The sequence below is a fragment of the Talpa occidentalis genome, unplaced genomic scaffold (genome assembly GCF_014898055.3).
Source record: "Talpa occidentalis isolate TD23 unplaced genomic scaffold, MPIMG_talOcc4v2.1 talOcc4.10, whole genome shotgun sequence".
Lineage (NCBI taxonomy): Eukaryota > Metazoa > Chordata > Mammalia > Eulipotyphla > Talpidae > Talpa > Talpa occidentalis.
Window position 1 is genome coordinate 29590914 of NW_023600993.1, and position 16704 is coordinate 29607617.

Consider the following 16704-nt stretch of genomic DNA (forward strand, 5'->3'; position numbering starts at 1 on the left):
AAGACAACTCCCTAGCAGCGACCTCCGCACCAGTACATCTGCCTCATGTGGATGTTTGCATTGCTGGAGTGTTGAATGAGGGGGTAGCCGAGGCTGCTGACCTCATGAAGCACTTAGCTTACTCGAGTACATACGGGTCCCAGCTCTCCCAAACAGATGAGTGTAAGGACGTACTGGCTTTGCCTGAAAGGCGGACAGAGGCCCCTGCTAGGTGAAGAGTCCCACTCAGGCAGGCCCTGCAGAGGAAGGGCTTTCCAGAGCGATCCACTGAATTCCACTCTTCCCCATGGTTCTCCCACACCCTCCTCAGCACAACTCTGCTCAGAGTGGCTTCATCACAGCTGTCTGCACAAGGCCAGGGGTGTCTATCACCTGCACTTCACAGACCAGCCTAGCAGAAGGCCTGTGGCCCCGCCCAGGGAGTCACTGTCTGTGCCTTACACCACAGGCCAGCAAGGCGAGGAGGGGCCCTGCCCATCAAAGTTAGTCTGTCCTTCCCCTCACCTCGCAGAAACCAGGTCCAAGAGATTACCTGATTTAGCAGAAGGGGACAAGGGTGGGGCAGGCTACGAGACGGTATACCCTTCCCGACCCGACCCAACCCGGGGTTGTATGTGAAAAGGCTGGTTGGAGCTGAGCCTTCTCAATACTCACCTCAGCAATGTTTCAACTGTCTGTTTTTCTCCAAATTGATACCAACCCCAACACCAGGAAGCAAATGCCATGGGAAACTATCAAGAAACGCCAGGCATCATTCCATGTCCTGCAAGCCCAATGAAGGCCGGGCCCCCATGGGTGGGAGGCTTTCCTCCCAGGGCCGGGAGAGCAGCTGGAACTCGGGGCTGTGCCCACTGCAACCTCCGGCCACCTCCCTCCGCTCTGGGGACAGTGGCCTGAGGAAGGCATGGTGACACATTCAGCGAGTCATGAAGCACATCTTTGTCTCCCCACCCACCCCCAACTGCCAGCTCCAGCACCACCATCGCAGTAGCGATCACACAGCAGTGCGGTCCAAGGTGGACACCTGGGCACAACCTCTCCTTTACAGTTTTTCTTTGGTCACTAGACAGACATTTGAGATCAGAATGTAAAAACTTGCAGGCCCTAAGCCCTTCCCCTTGGGGGAGGGATGCATGACTTTGTGGGATGCAGCCTCCCTGCAGGCGTCACTCCTCCGGCCTTCGCATCAACGTGGGGTCAGCTGAGAGGACAGTTCCTACCTTCACAGGCTGTAACGCGCTCCTGCGTGATAGGGCGGCCTTGGTCTGTGGACCGCACTTTTTAGGCTGTTTTAACACAATGATCGTGCTGAGGACTGGGAGGTTGGCCTAACCTCACACGGTCAGCTTCTGGGCGTCAAATATGGTCCTTTAGGTTCCAAATTTTCTCTCTGAAGATCTCGCCTGGTGCTATAGAGTGGGCTGAGCTGTTGGTTCTGACCCCAGCCCTGCCCTGGGCCTCCAGACCCTCCTCAAGGTGGCACTAATGAGGCCTCTGGGCCAGGCTGCAAATGTGTGTACAGACTGGGTCTGGCGTTTCCTATGATTTGCATCACATCTTCTGCTGGGATCTCCCCACCTGGTCATCATTCCCCTCCCCACCTGTATTCCCTGTAGATGGGAATGTTGCCTCTCCTACCTCAGCAGGGCTACGACATTCTACTCTTCTCCCTTCTTTGTTAACTTCCCCACCCTTGCACAGTGGGGATGCCCCGAGGGTGGAAGCCTCCCTTGGCAATGACAGGCTGGAAGGTGGTGGCCATTGGTGTCCAGGGGGGATGAAGAGGGTGGTGGAGAGCAGTGGGTCAGAATGTGCACATTGGCCTCCTGGGCCTACTTACCTGCCAGCTGGGGTCAGCCACTCCAGAGCCTGCAGGAGGCTGCCCGCATTCTTGAGACGCTCTAGTTGCTTCTCACTGGAGGTGACCTGCAAAGGAGGGAGATGAGGAGGGTCAGCTGCCCCATGGCTGTCTCATGCCCCTTGGATGGGCAACCTGAGTCTCACACTTCCTGTGGTACTGGGAGTGTGCCCTGAGTGCACCCCTCAACCCCGGACACTACTGATCATGAGCCAGAAAATGGTGACCCCTGCGGAGGTGCATGAGGGAGTCCACAGAGGCCAGAATGTGCTAGGTCAGGGGCCACCCCAGCCTGCCACAGATCCCTCAGGATGTTTTGTGTTCCAAAAACCTGAACTCTCCAGTTAAAACAAATTATGTGCAAAAAAAAAAAAAAAAAAAAAAAATTCCAGTAGTCAGTGCTGGGACCCAGTGGGTCCTGTGTGCTTGGGCGCTGAGCCCAACTCAACCACTTTCGTATGAACCCAAGTGTCATTCTGGGCATATGGTGATCAGGGTGGCCTGAGAGAAGGTACTAATAACCAGACTTCCTGGGAACCCTGTGATGTGTCCTTATTAACTGCCATAGTCAAGGGAGAAATAGGAAAAACACTTGGGCATCCCTGACTCTGCAGTACCTTTGTGCAACATCAAACTCTCAGGGCTGGCTGGGACCCAGTCTGGGCTTCCAGGGACCTCCTCATTCAGCCCCTCCACAAAATGAGTTCCTGCCTTGCTAGGCAGAGGAGAGACATATTTGCTGCTCCTCTTCATTCTCCATTCTGGTCCTAGAGGTTCTAATCTTTGCTATTCTTTAAATATTATGCAATGATTATCACATCACTTGCAGAAACATCACGGAAAGCTCTGCAATTTCCTATATATTTTCTCATTCTTTTCCACAGCTGCACCTGGCAAGGTGTGCATAGAGGGTGTTGTATAGAGAGAAGAGATGGAGTGAGATAATGGGTGCTAGGGAAGTAGACGTGGAGCCTGATACTATCCCCACCATGAAGCTGGAACCACTGTGGGCTCAGTTAACTCACTGCACCACTGTTCTCAGTCTTCCCACTTGACAGTGGCCCGGGCTGCACGGTCATCTCCCCAGTTTCAAGAAGATGCCAAATATTTATTTTTTAAAAGATTGATTGATTGATTTATACAAGAACCAGGTTACAGGCCAGATACGCAGAAGGGTGAGAGGATTCACCAGAGCCAGAGCAGGGAACAGAACAGGCAGACTGACGAAATACACTGCTGAGGGGAGCAGCGGGCGCAACAGGAGAGGTCTGCTGCACCATGTGGGAGACCCTTGCCAGCTGGCCAGGATCGAACTGGTGCTGCAGAGGCTGTGGACAGCTTCACAGCATGGCGCTCAACCGCCTGCGCCACCAGGGGAGGCCCAAATATTTCTTAATTGCTCCTGGTGATAAGAATGTCACTGGGATCATTAAACTTCAATGTGGCCTCTGTATGACTGACTTTGCCTGTCTACTGAAACCCTATCCACTACCTGAGTTGCCAGAGACCACTGCCAGGTCAACCACATCAGGTGTGACTTCTCTGAAGATTTACATGTACATTTGTTCTCAAATTACACTCAACTAGGTAAAGTTCAAAAGGCTGCTGTTTAAAAATGTCAGCTATAGTTCAATTATGTCTAAGGTGTGTGCAAAGTGAACTGAAGGGTCTTCAATGAGGATTCCCATCTTTTTATCCCCTAACACTGTGCCTCACACAACTCAGTTGAGCTATATATAGCTAGACCCACTGTCCCAATCAGTCTCACCAAGGGCTTATGGGTAGGGACTGAGGTACCAGGAGATCACCCCACAGAAGGCACAAAGAATAACAATACTACATTCACTCACAAGGCTAGGTAGAAGGCGCAAGGAGAAAAATCCAGTGAGAATTATCTGATCAAAAGAAGAGACTAAAATAGCATCGTGTGCAGTTTACATAAATGTAGGCATACACAAAGCCAACAAATTAACTGAAAACGAATAATTTGGCCATTTAACTGAGCTCTTATTAACATGCAACTGCTATTCTGTATATAAAGATGAGTTATTTAGAAAATAAAGATCTCAAATAGCATCAATCAGAGGGTCTAGTTCTGGGCAACATAGCACCCTTTCTCTCTCTCTGAATGCAACTACAAACATGGAGATTCTAGAATGCACAGCACAACTGTGTGAGAACACTGACACTTCAACAGCACAGGCAGACTGTAGAGGGAGGCTGAGTTCGAAGCACCGCTAAACTGGTGGTGAGTTAACCACTTCTTTCACTCCAGGGTAGCCCACGCCCCAGAAATGACATTATAGGGTGGAAGAGAGCCCCAGGAGAGGTCAGGCTTGAGGAATGCGAGTAGAAACTCCCAGAAGCTCAGAGAGTGTACACAAATGCCCCCTCCAAGCGTCTCTCCCTCCCTCCCCTCGGTTCACATCTGCTCCAGGCCCCAGACCATTCCGTGGCGGCAGCGACAGCAGTGGCAGGAGCAGCAGAAGCCTGCGGCCTAAGCTCTTCTCCCTCTATTCATGCCCTCAGTGTCTGACCCAGATGTGACAATTGCGAGATGATCAACTTATATGACCAGACACAAATGGGAAACCCAGGGAACCAGGAAATATTGGGGAGATAATGAATTAGGAAAAGCTAGAGAAAACAACCCATATAATTGCTCTTGGACTCCCAGGATCACCCTCAACTCTATGCAAACCATAATCTCAGAATTGAGCTAACACACCTGTGCCTGGTTCCCAGGTTGACCCCAAGAGGATGGATGCACAAAACAGACCACAATAACTGCAAACATGCTGCAGCTGACCTGCCAGAGAAGTTACAGTTCTAACCTGGGGCTGCAGTATAATTAGCATAATTAGTTGCTGAAGCAAAAGTATCAACATTCTCTGTAGGGTTTCAACAAGACAGAGTGTCTCAAAGTAATATTTAAAATAGCCAGAATAAAATCCGAAATTGCTCTATATACAAATGACCATGAAAGTCTCAACTCAGATATGAAAAGAAAATCTGCAAGGACAAAAGAATAAGATGACATAGATAATGGAAATAGCTGAGAAAGACTTCAAAGTGTTGTAAAAATGCTAAAACAAGCAATCAATACTCAAATTAAAATAGAATGTAACACGCTTGAAATAAATTTAAAATAGAAAATAATAGTATAAAAATAAAACAAGGTTTTAAAACAGAGTGTTGAAAATGGAAGATGCAAAGAAAAACAACTGGAAATTTTTGAGTTAAAAATTTGATCACCAAAAAATTTTGAAACCCGAGCGCTCTCAATAGCAGAACGGAGATGACTAAACGTAAACTTGAAAAGAGATCAGCAGAAATGATCCAGTCTCAGCACTAGAAAGAACAAAGGATCAAAAACAAACAGAGAGGGCTTTGGGGACCTCTGGGACAATAACAAAAGGCCATGAAACAACAGAGCATGAGTGGATGAAAAGGTACTTGAAGAAATCATAGCTAAAACTATTCAATGTGATGAAATACTTAAATTTACAGATTCAAGAAGCTTTAAAAACCCAAATGAGCTCAAGGAACCATACCCAACAACAAAATCAAACCTGCTAAAGAGGGAAAAGGAAAAACGAATGCTGACGGCAAGCAGCAAAAAATGATGTGTTACTTAGAGGAAAACAGTATCGCGAACTGCAGTGGAATTCTCGTCATTTTGAGATCAGAAGAGAGTGGCATTTTAAAAATGCCAAAGATAAAAGAATGATCAAACTACACTTCTATATCTAGCAAAAACATCATTTGGAAACTAAGGTGAAATAAAGATATTCTTCCCAAAACGAATGGAAGTAAACTAATAGACGGAAAGCTAACAGAAGCAGCGATTTCTCTAAAAGAATTGCTAAGGGAAGTTTCTCAAAGAGAAAGGAAACATCAGAAGGAAACAGGAAAGTAGGAATAAAGGGAGAGCAACAAAATGATAGCTATCTGGGTAGACATAACAGAATATTCTTTTTAAAGTGTATCTGGGTAGAAAATAAAAATATCTAATATTGTCTGATGTGATTTTCAATATATGTGCCTGTAATACAAGATAACTGAAATATTACAGGGTAGTGTGATTTCTATATTCTAATTGAATTGGCAAAATACTGACTATGAATACAGTGTAAAAAGTATTTTACAATCCAGTGGATAGTAAAACAAAATTAGTTTGTTCAAATGTTCAAATATTAATAGTTTAAAAGGCAGCAAAGGATAAAAAAATAAACAGAAATCAAATAAAAAGGTACTTTTTAGATGCTTAACACATCAAGCATTACATTAATGTAAATGATGAAAGTGAAGCAAATGAGTTTTTCTAAATGAGTGAAAAAATGACCCAAATATATACTTTCTATAGGAATCTTAATTCAAATATAGTGACACAAGTTGACTGAAAAAAGGATGAAAAAGCTATACCATGCAAACATGAATCAAAAGCAAGCTAGTGTGGCTATATAAATATCAGGCAAGGTAGACTGGAGAATGAAGAAAATTATCAGGTTTAATAAGGATATATCATTTTTATAAAAGGGCTGTCATCAGAAAGACGTAACAACATTTATATTTGCATCTGACGATGGAAATTTAAAAATACATAAAGCAAAATCTGGATACAATTGGAAGGGAAACAGACAAATCATCCAGTTGTAGTTGGGGAATTTAAAAGTATTCTCATTGTAATAGGATGAACAGACCAAAGAATCAACAATATAGAATTGAAACAATACCATGAACAATTGGATCTCACTGACATTTGTAAGGCATTAAATCTGTCAACAACAGACACTCATTTTCCACTAAGATATCCAAGAATTTTCAATAATGTATACAGTATCTAAATTGAATGTTAACTAACTTAAAAGAACTTAAATCATATAAATTATATTCTCTGGTCATGATGAAATAAAAGTAGACATCAAAGACAACAGAAATCTCTCCAATCACTTTGACACTAAACAATTTATTTCTGTGATTGAAGGGTGAAAGGGTACATACTAAGAAAAATTAGAAAATAATTATAACTGAATGAAAATGACTACACTATATCAAAAACTCTGGGATAAAGCTAAATCAATACTCAAAGGGGAAACAAAGTACTAAATACTTATAGCAAACAGGAGAAACATGTGAAATCAACAATCCATGCTTTCTTGTTAGGGAAGATTTATTAAGTAGCTATAATAATCATAATGGAATCATACTGACAGAAGGGGAGACACAAAGAACAATGGAGTAAGATTAAGAGCACAGAAATAGACCCATGCAGAGTGTTAAAGTTTTAACAAAGACATTGAAATGATAGTCAGTCTTTTGAACAAATAGTGCTAGAACAAATAGACACCCGTATGTAAAACACATTTAGACCTTATATGCAACATGCTTCAAAAAGGACTGTGTATCTGTAAATACGAAACAATAAGACTTCTAAAAGAAAATAGAAGAGTAAAATTTATGTGACCTTGGGTTTGCTGATGGGTTTCTAAAATACAATAAAAGAGCATGATACCTAAAAGAAAAATAAAATGACAAATTGAACTATATCCATACTGAAACCCTTACGCTTTATAAAGTACTGATAAGAGAATAAACCACAGACTGGGAGAAACTATTTGCCAATAACACACCCGATAAAGGATTTTTATCCATGACATATAAGAACTCTTCAAATTTAATATGAGAACCAACACAATTTTTAAAATAGGGGGAAAATCTGAGATTCTGAAGGAAAAACAATGAGGAAACATTCATGTTACTTGGTAGATAGGTCAGATTTGATTTTTAAAATATCAGTAAAGATACATCTGGGTAATTTTTGAAGAGATAGAGAGTTTTAATTTGCCTTGCTTCATTATTTTGTTCTGTTGACAGCAGTTTTCTATAATTAGTCAAAGTTAGTGTATTAGGATTTCAAGGGCCTTTGAAATGAATCCTTTCTCCAAGTCTGATCTCCTCTTACATCTTATGAATTAAGATGGGAAGCAATCTTCTTTCAGCAACATTCCACCCTTCCAGACACGGTAGCCTTCAACTTGAACCTTCTATTTTCTTGGTAGTTAAACTTTCTTAAAACCAAATCATGGGTCTGCTCCAGAGTCAGTCATCTCTTTCTGTGAGCTACTGAAGCAGAGGTTGTTTTGAGCACACTGACGCCCATGGGAAATTCTCTTTACCATTCTGAATGAGGCCGGAGCAAGAGTGACACTTGTCTACTGTGAGTGCTAAATCACAGCTAAGCAACTGTTGGGGAACTTCTTGTGGCTGGGGTTGCAGTTGAGAAGGAGCAATGCACTGACTCTAAGAAAAGCAGAGCAAGAAGAGACTGGTGAAGGCTATAGACAGCAGAACTGCTCCCTGTCGTTACTATCTTCATTACTAGCACTAATTCCCATAAGCCAGGATGGGCAAACTCAACTTCATTTTGCAGTAAGGCACCACTGCAGAGGTTTCTGGGCCTTGAAGACCCATGAGTGCGTTTCATTATTTGAAAACATTAGTGGCAGGTGTCCATTTCCTGCAGTCATGCCTGGCCTACATTTCTCTGCTTCCTGATGAAGCTACAAAACCCAAATGTGAGTGCCAGGCATTAATTCATGCTGTTACGATGTCTGACCGGTGGCCGTATGGGTAAAATCAATCAAAATAGAAACATGAATTATATGGAGCATGTGCCATCCACCTGGTAAGCAGAGATCACGCAAAACATGGGGTCTTTAAGTGAAAAAAAAAAAATCATAAGAAAGTTGGGAATTTGAGTTCAGAATTAGATCAGCTTCTGTTTAAATGTGGGTGTATCTAGAAGCAGATGATGTACTTTGGGTAGATACACTATTCAACCTTTTGCTACAATCACTTTAACAGGGTGTGGTGCCAACCAGCATCCACGCAGCGCAGCATAGAACTGAACACTGAAAGAGGAGAGTCTCCTGTCCTGCAGAATCTCCCCTCAGATTCCCTACCAGGCTTGTGAGTTGTAAGCTCGTGGTTTTGTACACAGCGGGCTGCAGTGTGAAGATGGGGTGGGCTCCTTCCTGAATTTCTGCTTCCCGAGTGTCAACTAAAAAAGGGAGCCATCTTATGCACCCCCACAACTCCTAAATGGCAAAACCCTGCCCAGAGTCAGCCAGGTGACTTGCTTGGGGTAGAGTGACCAGAGGGACAAAGCCAGGCTGGTGCCTACATCCTAATCAAAGGCCTTTAAAAGACGTAGAGGGACAAGGTGAATTTATGTGGAGGAATGTGGCTCAGACACAGTCCCCACGAAGCTCTAAAAGTGCTCCAGGGAGAGCTTCTTTATTTAGAAAATGGATCTTGGTACGAGAGACATGCGGCCGTAACCGAGTCAGGCGTGGGCAGGCTGAGGGGCTCTGTTCATGAACATGTAATAATGTGTCTGTATCGTCAGTGCTTCTGAATGTGTGTGGCAGAATGTAGCCGAGCTAACTTTGGTTTTCTGATGGTGAGTTCCTCCCGACAGGCCCAGGCAACACGGACAGGCTAGGAAAAAAATCAGGAGATGAAACTGACAACAGTGAATGCAGCCCAGGTGCTCCTTGGCACTTGTTATTACAGACACACACTTCACACAGGGGAGGATTATTTCAACTCCGTGGCCTTCAGATCTCATAAATACAAGTAAAAACAAGCAGGTAACTATGACAACTCTACTTCAGAGTGCTTAAATTTCAAAAATAAACCTATCCATCTAGCCCCTTTATTTTGTTCTCTTAACATATACTTTGTCTGCTCTTTAGCTGAGGTTTTTATGTTACTTCAAAGCCATTTGTACCGACTGCACATCGGGACATGCTATCCCCCCACCATCCTGTGCCAGAATGGAATCTGTGGAAGAGTCTGATGGGTGTGATGGAATCTGGCACCGCCCCCCACCCCTTTCTACCTGGTATTGCAGTGCCCATTCTGGGTCTCTCCAGAAACTTTTTAAGTTTCTGCCAGGGTCTCCCCTTTCACACTCAGGTTATAGTCAGACTATATTAACAGACACTGCTCTGCACCTGACCCATACACTTGTCACACCTTCCACGAGGTGCTAAGTGCATCTGGGACTGAATGGAGCCATTCTCACAAGGCCTTCAGCTGCCTCCTAGCTCTGTGCCTGCCCTGGAGTCCATCTAGAATCTCTATGTTTCTCAACAAAGCAAATGAGGCCTCTTCTGACCAGGGGTGGTGATCTGAAAGAAATCCAGAAGTATCCCTAAGGATTCCTGTGCTGGATCTGCTGATCACCAAGGAGTGAGGGGGGTTCCAAGTGGAACTTACACTAGGACATCTCAAGGAATGAGGTAGGATCTTACAGGGGGGCCAGGCCAGACACAGCCTCACGAGATTTGGCCCAGATTCTGATGAACTCAGGTTCTATGGAGAGTGTCACAGAGAGCACATTAAATAATTGCATGGCCTGGGTCATCAGCACCACTGCCATGGCGGGTAGCTGGACCCCCGTGGAAGCATTCTTTCACACCCTTCAAGAAGCATGGATTAGCTTCAACTCCCTGGGAGACCCCGGCAGCGCTGGAAATGGTGGCATCTGGAAGAGAGTGGCTCATGTTGAAGGAAGATAGGGCAGGAGTGGAAGAAAATAGCTGACCAGCTCTGTTTAAGGACACCCAGGTGTTTCCATGTAGTGGACCCAAGAAGAATTTGTGTCAAGTGTAGGAAGAGTGTGTGCAAAGGGCATTAGTGGGGAGATGAGGGTGAAACTAACAAAGCCAAGGTTTCAGGTAGATACTCTTGGGATTCACCTTTGTCAGGACTAATAGACTGCAGTATAGCATAAGCCAAAAGTCACTTGAGTCAAAAAACCTTGGGATTTGGGTCAAGAAAGGAAAAGAAGCTAACATTTCTGGGGACCTACTATGTTCAGCAAGAGTTTGTCACTTTCAAAGATATGATCTTCTTTACTGATTACCCTGAAAAAGGAGTATCTCTCTGACTCTTTTACAGAAGAGGAAAGGCAGGCTAGGAGGGCTCAATCGACTTGCCCAAGGTCACCTGGCAAGCAAATGGTAGCACTGAAATAAGACCAGAACCCCAACTATACTTTTCCAAGAGATCACCCCTCCTCACACAGCGGCTAAGCACCCCTCACAGCAGTTGGCTGACTGGCTGTGATATTGCTAATATGCCCAATATTCCCATGACAGTTTCCCTTCTAGATCCACTGGCCGCCTTCTACACACTGGCTGCCTTGTGTAAAGGCTCACCCACTCTGTGCTGCTGCTGTGGGGGTCTCCCATCCTCCCCCACCATTATTGTTGATCCTTATCTCTGTGGTAGCAAAGGCTCGGACAGCAACAGGGATTCCACCTAGGTACTGATTGAGCAGTCTTCGTGTGGGTCATATGGAGCAGACCCTGGTATGGAGACCACTCTCATTGGGCAAGTCCTCTCAGAACCTGGCTACTGAGGGCTTGGCGCCTCTCCCCTTGCACACTCAGGTGAAGGGAAGTAAATAAACAGTTTTCTGGGTGGCCACTGTGGGATAACCCTGTTCTCTTCACAATGACCCTATGAGGACAGTGTTCTCGACCCCCACATTAGAGATGGGTGGGGTTGCTGGTCAGCATTGGAGCCAAATTGTAAGCCCAGCAAGACTTCTCCAGGCCTCTTCTGCCCCACTCATCATGCTGCCCTCTGTCTTCCCCCTAAAGGTCTGTGGCAGGAGCACCCAACACATGAACCAGAGTCTGACCTAGCAAGGTGGGAGCTGATGCCTCCAAAGAGCATGGAGAAGGCTGACACTGGGCCGCAGGGGGAGTCAGCTCCTGTTTCCAGGTGCCCAGGCCCGCGAGGGAATGTCTTAGCCTGCAGTGCTTCAGAGAACAGCCCCAAGAGCCAGGAGGAAGTGGGGAGCATTCTCCTTTCAACTGCTATGTCCAGATTTGGAAAAGCAGCAAAGGAAGATGAATGACAGGGAAATATCTGAATTATCAAATGGAATTGACTTCAGTGAGAACACATCACTGTGGGAGGATTTTCTTCTTTTCCTTGACTCTTCTTTCCTCCTCCTGGAGTCTATATTCTCTTCAGTCTGATCCCCTTCGGCCCAAACTCCCATTGGTACTTGTGGTACCCGCCAAACTAGAGGCCGTGGAAATGACATGCCAAGTTTCTGAATGTTTTTCTTCCTCACCCCATAAGACAATATTATTTTCTAGAAGAAAATTATCCGTTGCTACTTCCATTTTAGGCCAGCCAATTCTCTCAGCTCTCTGCAGGGCAGTAAAAATACCCTTATTGCTGAGAAACTATTCATAATTACATCAGTTTCTGACCATTAAATCTAGTAAGTTTAAAATGTTGAATATAATACAACTGGTTTGGGAAATCTTTTAAGCCTAATACAACCAGCTAACTACAACAGCCAGGTCCAAAATAAGTGAGGAAAAATAGTTTTATTGGCAAAGAATCATAATTTTGGACCTCTGGTGGATAGAAGAATAAACTAGATGTTGGCCTAAAGAAAGTTCTGGTGAAAAAAGAGGATCAGGTCAAACACTGTTCCCCAGAGGACCTGGCCCAAGAGCTTACAAACATGACAGGATAAATTTCCAAAGCAGTACCAACAGGGTGTCAGTCATGAGATGTGACTGAAATCATTTCCTCACAGGCAGTAACCAGCGTGTGACTTGGTAAGTGTGAGAACTTAGGTCCCAAGAAGAGAGGAACTATGTGAGCAGATATTAGGCCAAGAGGATCCAAACAAATCTCAGATGATCCTTAGGAGTACTATATAGGGTCATACTCAGACAGTGGGAGAGAGAGAGAGAGAGAGAGAGAGAGAGAGAGAGAGAGAGAGAGAATTAGTTTAATGGGGGACTTTGCAGTGGAAAAGTGGTAGTTAGAAGTAGTTCAACAGTACCGGTTTCTAGCCCTTTCTCTGAACTTACTTACTATAGGATGGGGAAGAGGCAAAACTGATAGACATGAGTTCAAGGTTAAATAGTGCCAGAATTGCCTTCCTGCCTCAGTTCCTAACTCCACCAAATGAAGACACTATCAGTCACTAAACCACTCTGCTGTGATGCTTGCGCTAAGGGTCTACTCACTGCCTCTGCTCCATGCTCTGTCCTCCAAACTTCACCCTATACTTCTGGGACTCATTATTGAAACATGGAGGCCACCGGAATTTCCTTGAGTTTGTAAAAGTGGAAGGAAAATGAAATAGGAAGGAAAATTAAAGCACAATTAGTTTATATGATTACAGCCATCAGGCTTCAGTTAGTCACCATTTAGCCAGATATTGATTGCTGGACAGATGAAAATTCCCTGTGGCTGTTATTTTTGTTGAGGGACTTGACCAAATATTGAAAGACTCCATTTGGAGACATTTTAATAATACCCATTTGGAGAAAATGAGCAAGCAGTCCGTTTGCGAGAGCTCATCTCCCCCTCCTCGGTCCAGACCACAGCTTGAGGACATTCCCTGTGAGGCCTTTGAGAAAGGCTGGCTCCAGAGGAGGGGAGGGGAATTCAGTCACTGGATTTTCACCTCCGAGACAGGTCAGCTGTCAGCTGACCCCAAATCATCTGTTACACACAGCTGGGTGGTGACAAGGAACTATGTGTGTGGTGTGGGAGTGGGGGGTGGGCCTGGAACACTCCCAGGAGAAAACTGCTGACCCCAACATTCCCTGCTCTCGGGCAGACCTGATGGACCACACAGAGCCGAGCAGAATCTGTATGTACAGGAGTCAACTTCCTGGACAAGTGTCAAATTGGCCCTGGGATAAAATTAACTAAAGCGAGGTCTCAGAGGCTTTGGGGCAACATCAAAGAGCATGGATCTTCCTCTATAAAAGGCTTTGGCAGGCTGAGCCGGCCATCCTCCGCAGGCCTCTGGCCCTCATTCCTCGTGGAGACCCAGTGGGACCGGGGCAGGGAGGGGCGAGGGTCTCTGGTTTGGGCGACAGGACAGGGTCTAGTGACCACCATGTGGCAATCCTTCTGGGCAGCACTGGACACTGCGACAGGGACATGAGGGCATTGATCCAAGTGAGTGTCTGGAAAAAAGGGAGGTTGAGGGCTCTAAAAATTCTCAGACTATTCAGAGCTCTCTGGAACAGAGAGGGACACAGAGAGAGGACCTTGTGGAATCAAGGTACCCAAAATCTAAGCTTAAGGGGGACTCCCTCCCCATTTCGGTGAGCCACTGTGGAAATTTTAAGGGACAGGCCACTTGGCCACAAATAGGGTAGACGTGGCCATTGTTTTGCCACATGACTTTGAGTAAAAGGTTTGGCCTCTTGCAACCCTAAGAGCAGCCTCCAAGAAGAAAACCTTTCAGGTGCTTTCAGGTGAGGGCACGCATGAGTAACTCCCGAGTGCTTCACGAACACTAGTCCAACCCCAGAAGTGTTCTTAGAAGGTAATCGCTGAACAGAGGCAGGCAAAGACTGAGAAAAGGGTTTCCGTGGCGGGGAGTAGAAGGAACTCCTCCATCTAGCCAGGGTGCTGCTACACCTTTCCCCCCAAAAGCCTCTTCCTCCCATGGTCCCTTAACACCAATCCACACAGGAGATGCTTACACAAAGCACAGGCAATGCCAAGGGGAGCGGGGGCTACCTGGATGTCTAAGCAGAGAGTGTGATAGTTCTTGAGACACACCCCATGTGGCCAGGTGTGTGTGTGTGTATGTGTGTGTGAGTAAATGTATAGGAGAGGGGAAGGGGGTTCAGATGCTTAAAAACATATTTTTGACTCATCCTGAAATGAGAAACACAGCAGATGGCAGGAAGGTGGGAATTCTGCCCTTCACCTGCCCCCTTCTGCTTGACTCTCAGGTCTTCGCCTGTCAGGAGCCACGTGCTTTCCATGCATCGCTCCAGTGGACCTCAGAGCCACATGGGCCTGGCATTGAACCCATTTTACAGATGAGGAAAATGCCATCTTTCAAGGGGAAAAGTGGGTAATTGAGATCTTCCTGACTCAGAACTCTTGCTTTCTACCACCAAGTGGCACAGAGAAAATGAAGAAACCTTCAAGTCAGGCGTGTGTGCCGAGATGTCTACAAGATCAAAATAGCTTGTAAAAAGAGTCAGGTAGTTGCTATGACTGATTTGGTGGCTTTATGGCAAAGTTTATTCACATCCGTGTTTCTCAACTGGGGATGACTCTGTCCCCCAGAGGACATTTGGCAATGTCTGGAGATACTTTTGGTTGTCACAACTGGGGGTAAAAGAAGGCACCCCCCACAAAAAAAGAAGGCACCCCAGCATTGAGTGAGAAGAGGCCAGAAATGTGGCCATACATCCACCCTGCAGAGGACAGTTCCACAATAAAGGATTGTGTGACTCAAATGTTTGTGGTGATGAGGTTGAAAACACTGAATTGTCCATCAGATCTAGCCGAGGCAGAGTATGTTGCCTTCTCAGGTTAACCTAGGTTGTTTGAGGAAATACAGAGATTAGCCCCAAGTGCCATCCCGTTTTTTTCTGTTTGAGGCTGTCTTGGACCAGCTTGTCAAAGAATACACAATACCCTTCCTTCTGCAGGTGCATCCTTGTGGTGGCATGTCCCAGCGGTTCATTCCTTTTCATTGCTGAGTAGTGTAATGTGTGAATATACGATAGTTTATTTATCTGGTCAACTACTGATTGATAATTGGGTGTGGCTGGCTTCAGACTATTACGAATAAAGTGGCAATGAACTCTCACACTCCCGGTAGGAATGTCATTCCCATTTCTGATTAACTTCATTCCTTTATATGGATTCAGATTTCAATTTGGTATCATGTCCCTTTCTTAAGGGCTTGTGGAGTGCAGATCTATTGGTAACGAATTCTTTTAGCTTCTGCAAATTTAAAAATGTCTTGTTTTGCCTTCAGTCTTAAGAGATATTTTTGGGCTGGATATCGAATTTAAGTTGAGTTTTTCAATACTTTAAAAATGCTGCCTGAGTGGCTTCTCACTTTCAGTTATTTATGAGAGAAATGTGCTGCTATCCTTTGTTTTCTACATGTAATTTTCACTGCTCTGGCTGCTCTTTTGATTTGCTAGACGGTTCTGGAGCAGTGTTCACTCTAGGGCTCATTATTCCCATTTCTGAGGCAAGACCTTTCCCTGTATTCCACCGCATGCCTTCTGTGTGAATCACAAGGTTACATGGCTTGGCTGGTGGGAACAGACACTGTTCCTGGCCCTGTCTGAGCACCGGGTGCTGTGCGCTTTCATCTCTTTGGGTGGTTCTTCCCCTGGCTCACATGCTTGCACTGATGTGTCGAACACTGACGGGTGACCATCTGCAGATCTCCGAGGGGCCTGTCCATGCAGGCCCTCCTTGCCTGCACTGTGTCTTGTGAAGTCTACCTGCCTCACTCTTCCTGGACTCTCAGCTGTTTCCTCAACTCAGGGAATCTTCTGGACTCCATCTCAGTTGCCCTCCATATGTTATGGCCTGTAAACTTTTTTTTTTTAAGATTTATTTTTATTTATGCATACAAGAACTGGGGTGTAGGCCAAAGGTGTGGGGGGTGAGAGGATTCACCATAGTCAGAGTGGGGAGCAGAACAGGCAGATGGACTGAAATACACTGCTGAGGGGAGCAGTGGGCGAGACAGGAGAGGTCTGCTGCGCCATGTGGGTAGCTCTCTGGCCGGGCATCCAACTCAGGCCTCAGTGGCTGGCGATAGCTTGATAGCGCTGAGACTTAACCCCTGCACCACTAGGGAGGCCGGCCTGTAAACTCTTAAGACAGTAAGCTGGGGCAACTGTAGGATTCACATCTTGGTGTGTCACCCCGATCTTTCATTGCCTGAGGTACAGTGTCTTGAAGACCATTAATATACATATATACATATATATATAAAAAATACTTATGTT

The 16704-nt window shown here is 45.4% G+C and overlaps 1 protein-coding gene across 4 annotated transcripts in view; it reads right to left on the minus strand.

The window, feature by feature from the left end:
- The window catches only part of ULK4 (unc-51 like kinase 4), a 378716-nt gene that overhangs the window by 4511 nt on the left and 357501 nt on the right, over positions 1 to 16704 (minus strand). For all 4 annotated transcript variants that reach the window (XM_037526793.2, XM_054693291.1, XM_037526797.2 and 1 more), the window contains one exon: positions 1841 to 1926. In XM_037526793.2, the coding sequence (XP_037382690.1) occupies positions 1841 to 1926 (86 nt within the window). The remainder of the gene's footprint in view (positions 1 to 1840; positions 1927 to 16704) is intronic.